The sequence below is a fragment of the Bison bison genome, unplaced genomic scaffold, assembly GCF_000754665.1.
Source record: "Bison bison bison isolate TAMUID 2011002044 unplaced genomic scaffold, Bison_UMD1.0 scf7180017864255, whole genome shotgun sequence".
NCBI classification, from domain to species: Eukaryota; Metazoa; Chordata; class Mammalia; order Artiodactyla; family Bovidae; genus Bison; species Bison bison.
The window spans coordinates 2,018,152-2,028,209 of NW_011494827.1; the positions used below are offsets into that span (position 1 = coordinate 2,018,152).

Below are 10,058 nucleotides of genomic sequence, written 5' to 3' on the forward strand. Positions count from 1 at the left end.
AACCCAAATCTCTCACATTGTAGGCAGATTCTTTACCGTCTGAACCAACAGGGAAGCCCAAGAATACTGGAGTGGGTAGCCTATCTCTTCTCCAGGGGATCTCCCTGACCCAAGAATAAAACCAGGGTCTCCTGCATTGCAGGCAGATTCTTTCCCAGCTGAGCTACTAGGGAAGCCCAAGAATATTGGAGTGGGTAGCCTATCCCTTCTCCAGGGGATATCCCTGACCCAGGAATCAAACCAGGGTCTCCTGCATTGCAGGCGATTCTTTACCAGCTGAGCTACTAGGGAAGCCCACTCACAACAGGCACACACACAGAAAAATTTGACAGGTCCTTTCCAGCCACTGGGGCAGTAAAGTCAGGACAGAAAGTGCTGGCCCTGGGCACCCGGGCATGTGAGGACACGGACTTCATATCAGAATCCCACCAGATGTCTATGGGGCCTCGCTCTGGGAGGGAACTTGGATGTTCAGGGTTGTGCCATCCTCCAGGAGGAAGAGACATGGGGACAGGGCACCTGCTGCCCCCAAAACCCTGAAGGAGAAGTGAACAGGGCACGAGGAGAGGGCCTCTCATGGGAGGCATGGCCAGTGCACCCCTCACCCAGTGGGTACTTTGCCCACCAGTGCAGGACTCTGGTCCCAGAGCCCAGGGGTGGGGAACTTCCTCCTCTAGGACCCAACCCTCCTTTCAGAGAAGGGTCCCAAGGCCTTGACTCTGGGCCAACTACTAGAAAACTTTCCTGTGGCCTAAGCCACCTTCTCCAGTCTGTTGTTCCCAGTGAGAGCCTGGATTTTTAAAAAGCGTCCATCTTTCTGACGGATTTGACCTGTGTGAAAAGAGGAGTGATTTGTGATTGATTGTATGCCGCGGGACATCCCGTGTTCTCTGCTCAGCCTCTGTGTGGTGGTGGGCGGCAGGCAGCGAGGCAACACCCCTGATCTTGGACTCCGCTGACCAGAGGTGGGTCTGGCGGGTGCTGAGATGGGCCAGACCTTCCAGCAGGAGCAGGGCTTCCCCAGGTGGTGACGGGAGAAGGGCAAGCTGCCCGGGCAGGACCCCATTTGCACACCCAGGTGGCTCTGGTGTCCATCTGCCAATGCAGGGGACATAAGCAATACGGGTTTGATCCCTGTGTTGGGAAGATCCCCTGGAGGAGGAATGGCCACTGGGAGGAGAATCCCATGGACAGAGGAGCCTGGTGCGCTACAGTCCATGGGGTCGCAAAGAGTCGGACATGACTGAAGTGACTTAGCACCTAGCACCAGCACCCCTAGGAATGCCTGGGGCCGTGCAAACTAGTTTGAGTGGCACTTCGCTCACAGGCTATGAAAGGGGTTTCGTGCTGTTAGAGAGAAAACTGAAGTGAACCTCAGTTTGGTCAGATACCAGAATTGAATGGCAATTTTCAAAATGACGTATGACTTGGTTGAGGGGGCTGGCTGAGGATGTCACTGGGGCTCTGGGTCCCACTGCCAGCTTTCCTACAGCACCTGTCAGCTCCAGGGTGTCCAGCTTGTCCCTGTTTCAGCACTGAAATCCCACATCCCGGGCAAACAGGACACTTGGGCACCCTGGCTGACTTGTAGGTGCTTCCAGGGGTCCCACTGACCCATTTTTCCTCTGGCTGTGCGCTCTCAGCGCCATTTCTCTCTGAGAGGGAGACACAGCACCTCCCAAGCACTGGAGCTTCAATCACAGACACGTGGCAGAGGAAATGAGAAATGTCCCTGAGAAAATGAGAGGACATCTGTCTCTAAGTCTAGTCTCCACGGACTGTCCCAAATGGGGAGCTGGGCCCCTCTCACTGGCACAGAGTCCAGTGCTGGTGCTTCTAAGCACCAGTCCTGAGTATTGTGCCAACCCTGGGCACCATCACTCCTGCCGCCACCCCTGTGGGATTTCAGGGGGAGCTGCTAGGCAAGGGCGGCTGGCACAGGTCTCTGCATTTAGGAAGCAGAGCATGGTGCTGGCCGTCCAACTTGGGACTCTATGATCAGCGACCAGCAGGGGCTGCTATAGGTGGGCAAGGAGTGGGCGACAGGGTCAAAGCAGCCGCATGCCAGGCAGGCCCCGTGTTCTCGTTGTACAAGGGATCTATGCCGCTCACCCTGCACAACTGTCGAGGAGCCCCAAGGGTCAGAGGCAGGGCCAAGGCTGTGAGTCTATAAAGACCTCTGTTTGCTGCATGTGGGGAGGAGTTTATTGAGAAGGGTCCAGGTGGGAGAATTTGGTACCTGGCAGAGGCTGTTCTTGGCAGGGCTGGGGACTCCAGACAGCCTGCCACCCTCCAAGAGGCTCGAGGGGGTAGAAGAGAGGGAGACTCCCTCCCCAGGCCCACTGCTCCAGCCCCACCCTGGTCCCTGGTGTTGCCTGCTCTTTGCTCACCATCCTTATACATGGATCAGTCACCTCTCAGTACCCAGCCTGGTCCCAGGTGCTTGGCAGCGGTGCCTGGTCTCAGTTAAAAGTGCCGTGTCCTGGAGTCCTGATGTTCACCAGCAAGGCTCAGGGCTCAGGAGATGGAGGGGCCGGCCTGCAGCAGCCCCTGCCGTTAGCGGGTGTGGAGCTGAGAGCCAGCCTGGGAGGGGCCCCTGGGGAACCAGAAGGGAGCCCTGGGCACATCCTCCAGGCAAGCTGGGTAGTGCATGTTGGAATGAACATGGTATAAACTGAAAGCGCTTGCCGGCTTCTCTCCATGACCCCCAGGAGGCTACACTGTCACATTTGGCCCTCCTGCTGAGAGGATATTTTTCGGAATGCACTCCATGTCCCTGTCACCTACCATCACCTGCATCTGAGGGGCCAACAGCCAGCCAGGTGTGAGTCCTCCTCACCCCCGCTCACCTGAGAATGCAGACTCAGCCGGGTGACTGAGACAGTGACGTGGGCATCGCCACTTACCAGCTGTGTGACCTCAGCAAGGCTTTGCCGTAAGTCTGTTGCCAACATTTAGGGCCCTGTGCACAGGGAAGGCTGGACAGGTTCTCAGGGGCAAAAAAAAAAAAAAAAAAAACTATTTACATTTTAAATGTCCTCCAAGATTCTGGAAGGAATCCTGATTAAAATCATTAAGATTTCATCATTATAAAAATAGCATTTTAAAATTTAACTCACGTTTACAAGAAAAAGATCCACATACAAGACCACATTGAAAAGTTGGGATGTCTTAAAACACCCTAAATTAATGTAAAAGGCAAATCAGGAATGTATTTCTTTTAATAAATATGGCAAAAGTTATTATCTTTAGCATGTAAACCTCACAGAGAAGTCAGTAAGAAAAACCATTATTATGACCAAATTCATATTAAATAAGTGAATAGATGAAGGCATGATTGAATGAAGCTATGAATGGATGATAAACAAATGGAATGGAACGTAGTTACAATTCTCAAGGAACGAGAAAATGGATAATACACAAAAAATTCATTATCACTAGCACTTGAACAAATGAAAATTAAAATAATGACGTCGTATGATCTTTGCCTATCCTATCAGCAGAATTCTTAGTGGCCACATATGCCTTGCTGAACAAGAAACCGGCAGTGGTAGCATTCGTGTAGAAGGCGACTTGGTACCATTTTTCTGGAAACAACTGAACAGTGTCAAAGCTCTTAAAAACCCTCTTACCCATCGGCCCAGTGATCGCACTTCTAGAATCTATCCTGTGGAAGTGTTTTAAAACATAGATAGAAACTTATGATTAAAGATGCTTGCTCATCGCTGCATGATGATATACAGAAATACTCTAATATGTTAACAGCGGAAGAATATTTAACTGAGGGCGTGGCTGTAGGTAGAATGATGCAGGGCCGTTCGATCTCATGGGGGAAAGCTTATGAAGCAGGATTAAAAGCTAAAGTCAAGTATGAACCCAAAGTTTGTTTGTTTGTTTGTTTAAAAAAAAAGGGGGCATGGGGGGAAAAAACTGGAAATAAAACCAACTGTCGCAGACGGGTTTCCTCGAGGGAAGTTTTGATTTTCTTTCTCCGTCTCTAAGCTTTCTACCATAAGCATGAGTGACTTTCCCCTGGAAAACGAACAGGCGTGCACGTGCGCATGCAAACGCAGACAGGAAACCAGAACCATGCTTCCAGAACAAAGCGAGACGCCAATGTACAGTTTCTTGTATGGTGCCAGGAAGCTCGGACAAGGCGTGTGGACAGAAATGCCGCTGGGCTCTACCTTTTCACACAGGGCAAGCACAGTTCCAGCCTGGATTATTGCAACCTGTTCTTCATTTCTCAAATTCTAAAACACAAAAATGGGCAAGGGCGTTTTACACTGCTCCCACATCCCGTGCAGACAGTCAGCCCTACGCGACTCTGAAAGTGGCCTCCCCAGGGTCAGCCCCCACTCACAGAAGTGACAGGTCTGAGGACCGGCCCTTCGGGGGTGGGGACACCTCACACAGCGTCCCCGAGCCTTTTAGAATCAGGGCCTCGCTCAAGCCCAGTCTTTTAAGAAGGCAAAAGTCTCACTTTGGGATTTCAGAGATCTTGAGTGCTTCCACTTTCTTTCCGGGCATTTATTTTTAGGCCTTTTTAACCCTCATTACTCACACGCTGTCAGGATGACCTAACTTCAGAACCCCACTTCTCACGGATGCGGACCCAGCCACCCACGCAGGAACACGGCCATACAAAAGCCTTACATTGTACTTAGTCGATCTCTTAAATCAGGAAGAAATTAAAACAAAAACGGAAACAAAAGCCACGACAGAGTACACCCGAATCAAAACAAGGACACGAAACCGGAAACCGATCGCTCATAGTTACCCCGTTATCGCCAAGGATATCTAATTTCTTCATAAGGTCAGAAATATTCACATCCTGGAAAAGATGTCCAACGTTCATTTTGTGTGAGCTACAAAGGCCATCCACACCAATCTCTGGGGCCACAGCCCTCACTCCTTGTAAGACACCATTCCCTTCCTTGTCTCTTAGGCCGGGCGGAGAGTTATTCTTGGTGGTCCCTTCAAGCAGAGAGGGCTGCTAACTGCCGTGTATTGGCTGAGTTTTACACCAGCACAAACACTGCTTTCTAGAAATTCTCATGGGATCCTGTAAGTCGAAAGGACCTCTCTGTGCCCGCGGGCCTAGCAGGATTCCAGGGTCATGGGCAACGGTTGTGTGAACCACCACCAGCTCCCGTCTCTAGAACACTCAGCATGCTCTGAGCACTTCACTGAGTCTTCAGGTTCATTATCTAGTTTAAAAACTGTCACACCCCTTTCACGGTGTGGGTGTTGCCGCTCAGATCTCCTAGATAAAGAGACTGACGGTCAGACAGGCTCTGGGCCAGAGCCAGGAAGTGGCCAAGGTGGGGTTTGCTTTCAAGGCTGTATCCCATGCCTCTGCTCTTTTTAACGTGAATACAAATTTAGTGACCCAGCTGGAGTAATAAACTCTGACTTTCAAAACAGAGTGGAGCGACAGGGGGTATCTTATTAAAATCAATTCTAGCCCTGGCACAGGCACACAATCCCCTTTCCAGCTGAGCCTGGCATTCGGTCGAGCGGGCCATGGCCATAATAGAGTGGGGGCACCCCCCCGGGCACGCTACCTTAACTCCTTCCTGGCGACAGAACAGCTGGAGGGCGCTGCTGTTGTTCTCGGGAAAGGTGGTGATTTGGAGGTTAAATGCTGGCGACCTCCGCTCTCTCTCCTGGGGAAAAGATTTGGTTTAAAAACAGAACTTTATTGTATTATTTCACCACTTGTCATTTTCCCACGTTATTCAGCAAAAAACCAAGGAATTCCAGTTGGCAAAGGTGTTCCTAGTAAGCGCGCACTCAGGCTACGGTCTGGTCGATGGTAGAGATCCTGTCCTGTCTGCCCCGCAGCGGATCCCCTGCGGACACTGGGTTACTTCTTAACCTAGTCAGCTGGGAAGAAATGGTTAGCAGAGTGTCCCGAGTGGACCTGTTGATCAAAGCCCAAGAAGTCACACAATCATCATTAAACACTTGATGAAGAACAATCGTGGGAAATTTCAATAGAAGTCATTGTTAGCTCACTTCATCCTCACATAACCCCAGGAGGCAGCCGTGAATGCTTCCGTTTTGTGGACAGAGAGAAGGAGGCTGTGAGACAGGACCCCTCCGAGGTCCCATGCAATTGAGTGACAAGGCCAGACCCCAGACCCTGGCTTCGTATCTTTTTCAATACGATCTTCTGACTTTGTTCACAAATTTTTTTTCTGATCTGCACTAACCTTCCAATGACCCTTGCCTTAGATTGATAAGTCAAATCTCAACTACTAAAAAAGGAGAGCAAGCATTTTCCCAGAAGTAGTACATTAATCATAGGTAAAGGGACAGATTTTTAAAAAGGAACTGAGTTGCCCAATTACTTACAGAAATAAAGGACAGCAGCAAAACAGTACTCTGGTCTCAATTGCATTTCCTACATAGAGCCGCCTTTAAACCCCGAGCAATGGATAGGTCAGCCAGCAGCCAAGACCTCACCAAATGATACCTTGAAATCAAACTGCTTTTATTTCCTCAAAATTACAGTCAGTAAGCCTGCTTTGGACCACGGCTGCAGAATCCAGCCACAGAACCAAAGAGTTACTTTTTAGCCATTAACTAAGAAATGTACCCAAGGCAGCACTAGATGGCAGGTCCCTAATCAGATCCTCTAAAGGAGAAGGGAAGGGCGGGGCCATTAATTCAATTAATTTCCACGAAGCCCCAATCTGGCTAACCTGGTTTGAAACAGTTTAGATAGAAAACCTTATTTCCCTCATTAGACTCGAACAACCACATTCACAATGTCTATAGATGTCTCTTCTACCTGTAATACTTACTTACAGGGGGTCTCCATAGAAAAGCTGACACAAGAAAGCTCATGTTTTATATGAATGAAAGTCAGAAAACTGATTTCTAATGGCTCCTCCAAAGGATGGTGGAAACACTTGAAAGTTCTAGTAAAGTGATCAATGCTTATGGAATTCTCATGAGAAATGGCGGGTAGCAAAGAGCCGTGAAAGGTTTTCTGACAGGGGTAGAAATAGTCACCATAATCTTTCTTAACTTCTACTTCTGCTGCCTGAACGAAGGACTCAGTTTATGTTTAGACAAGAGCTGAATCACACGGCCACCCCTGGCTCTGAGACAGGCCACGGTCCATGCTAGCACAACAAAGTATAGGATGAGATGCCCCGGGGAAGTGAGGTGAAGTGAAAGTGGCTCAGTCGGGTCCGACTCTTTGTAACCCCATGGACTATTCCATGGAATTCTCCAGGCCAGAATACTGGAGTGGGTAGCCTTTCCCTTCTCCAGGGGATCTTCCCAACCCAGGGATCGAACCCAGGTCTCCCGCATTGCAGGTGGATTCTTTACCAGCTGAGCCATAGGGAAGCCCTGTTCTAGAGAAAGCAGAATTTTAACTGAAGCTGAGAGGAGAAAACGAAATCTGAGAGACACCAACATAGCCAAGGAGCTCACTTTTACCGAGGATTCAGGACATGCAAAGGCTTCAGCTGAGGGAAAGGACAGCCGTATCACCACAGATGCTTAGAGAAAACCAGTCACAAACTCAGGCGATGTGTCACATGTAGATGCGTTTGAAATGGAAACTAACAAACAAAAAAGGATTATGAAGTCAGGTGGTAGCAAGGCAATACAGTAACATATCCGAGGCAGGGCTCCAGTTGGAAGCAATAAAACCATCCATGTCCTCAGCCTGGATCCAGCTCTGTGTATCTGGGACGTCACTGAAGGTTTGCAACAGGATTTCTACCTGTGGACAACAGTCAATCTCCCTTCACGCTAAGGGAATCATCCTGAGTTGCAGTTTGAGTTACAGACATATTTAGTCCAGTACTGCTCGCGTTTGCGTTCACTGCGTCAAGGAGTTGGAGTAATGTTACAAGCTTTCTCAACTACCTATTGCAAATACCTCCTCTTACCCTGTTTACTTACCTTGTGTTTACCTTGGCAAAGAGAAAACAGGCCAAACTAGCAGTAAACACATTATGAGGTCAGCCGCAGGCCAGGTCAGACCCCGCTCTTTCAAAAGGTGAGATTCATGCATGCAAGGTCACTTTAAAAAGGTGTGTTATCAATTGCAACAGTGCTTCTGTCCGCGTTTGCAGAAGGCATACCAGGTGACTATGCATGCAGGAAAGAAGTAGTTATGGAAATGAAACACAAATAAAAAAGGCAAAATATTGCAAAAACAAATTATTTTATTAAGTGCAAAAACAAGCCGTAGGCAATAAATAGATTAGCTCTGGTACATGTCCAAGGACTTCGGTGAGCATTCTCTTCAGAACATATTAAGGCAGTGAAATTATTCTCAATGTACAGATTTAAAAAAAAAAAAGAAAAGAAAAAGAAAGAAAGAAAAGAAAACAAGTGTCACAGGTCCCCTTACACATGCTTGAAAAACATCTGGGACTTTACATGAATTTCAGTTTGGGCTCAAAGAGAATGTCTGCTCCGTTTGAGAGTTTACAACAGATAGAGTCTCTTACTTCGAGTTCTAGCACTCTGAATTCTAACAGCTCGTTCTGATCCTTTGCATCTTGCATTTCATTCTTCAGCTGGTTCTCTTCCATTTCCAGCCTGTAAATCTAGACCAGAGACACCTGGGGGTTAATGGCGGGAGAAGCACTGTTTCTCATCGGGGGCCGTGAGAACATGTCCCGTATCACAGACCCCCGGGATGTTGGCCTGGGGACACAGGGGCCATTATCAGGGGTAGGGTGGGAAGGGGAGGGTCTCAGTGGGTGTGCACAGTGGGTCCTTTCTGCTCCAGGGGCTGGGATGGCCCAGATCAGAGGCTGTGCCTGCTTCGTCCCTGCAGCCCAAGCTTGGCCCTGTATGGGGGCCAGGTATTTGCTGAATACACAAATGGTGGAGAAACTAAGGCACAGAGCAGTTGAGTCCCTTCCTAGAGGTCAGTCCTGGGGAAGCAACAATGATCCCCAAGCCTGTCTGAATTCCTTCTATCCCGATCTCCCAGAGTTAGCCCACCCAGGGCCTGGCTAGTTGCAGTAGGAAGGTGTCCTGGACTCCCCAGAGGGCTCCTATGAGTAGGAGATCTGAAAGTCTGGGAAGTCGGGCTGCCTGGGTCCCAAACCCACTGGGAGACTCTGGGCCAGCTATGTAGCTCCTTGGATGACATGGAGGCACACAGCAGCCCCCACTTGGCGGCCTGCAGTGAGGACCAAGACAATACACGGAAATGAAGGTCCTGATGGTTCAGTTGGTAAAGAATCCGCCTGCAAAGCAGGAGACCCCAGTTTGATTCCTAGGTCGGGAAGATCGGCTGGAGAAGGGATAGGCTATCCACTCCAGTATTCTTGGGCTACCCGGATGGCTCAGATGGTGAACAATCCGCCCACAATGCGGGAGACCTGGGTTTGATCCCTGGGTTGGGACGATCCCCTGGAGAAGGGAAAGGCTACCCACTCCAATATTCTGGCCTGGAGAATTCCATGGGCTGTATGGTCATGGGGTTGCAAAGAGCCGGACACGACTGAGCGACTTTCACTGTCACTGGTGGGTCATGGCCACCTTTACCCCTGCCTCCCCACCTCTAATGGGGTGGTACTGCCCCCAGGGGGACATCTGGAAACAGCATAAGAGTTTTCCGGGCCTCTCAGAATTTAGCCAGAAGGACCAGGGATCCGAAATCTCTCCCAAAGCCTGGAGCCACCCCACAGGAAGTGGCCAGCTCTGTCCCAATGCCCCAGATGCTGTGGAGGGACATGGGACAATGAACGGCCACACGACAGGTCAGCACAGAGCTGGGACAGGACCCCGCCGCCCCCCAAGAAGGCAAGGCTGGGCTTGTCCGGTTGGGACATTTGAGGATGTTTAGAAGCTAAGGCCTAACACAGTCCACTTCCACCAGGACAGAAGGTGCAGAACAAGCAAATCTGCTGGGACAGAAAGCAGGTTTCCAGGGGCTGAGGGGTGAGAGACAGGGGTGACTAGAAAGGGGCAAGAGGGATCCTTAAGGGAGGCTGAAAATGTTCTAAAAATTGCATGGTGGGGCTGGGTGCACAACTCAATAAATTTACTAAAAAAAAAAAAAAAAAATC

General features: G+C 49.7%; 1 protein-coding gene across 1 annotated transcript in view; it reads right to left on the minus strand.

Annotated features, from left to right (window-relative positions):
- JAKMIP1 (janus kinase and microtubule interacting protein 1) overlaps positions 1-10,058 on the minus strand; it is a 130,333-nt gene that overhangs the window by 17,694 nt on the left and 102,581 nt on the right. The window contains exons 14-17 of the mRNA XM_010847797.1: positions 8,484-8,582; positions 5,568-5,669; positions 4,781-4,834; positions 4,188-4,253 (exon numbers count right to left, since the gene is read on the minus strand). Of these exons, the coding sequence (XP_010846099.1) occupies positions 4,188-4,253; positions 4,781-4,834; positions 5,568-5,669; positions 8,484-8,582 (321 nt within the window). The remainder of the gene's footprint in view (positions 1-4,187; positions 4,254-4,780; positions 4,835-5,567; positions 5,670-8,483; positions 8,583-10,058) is intronic.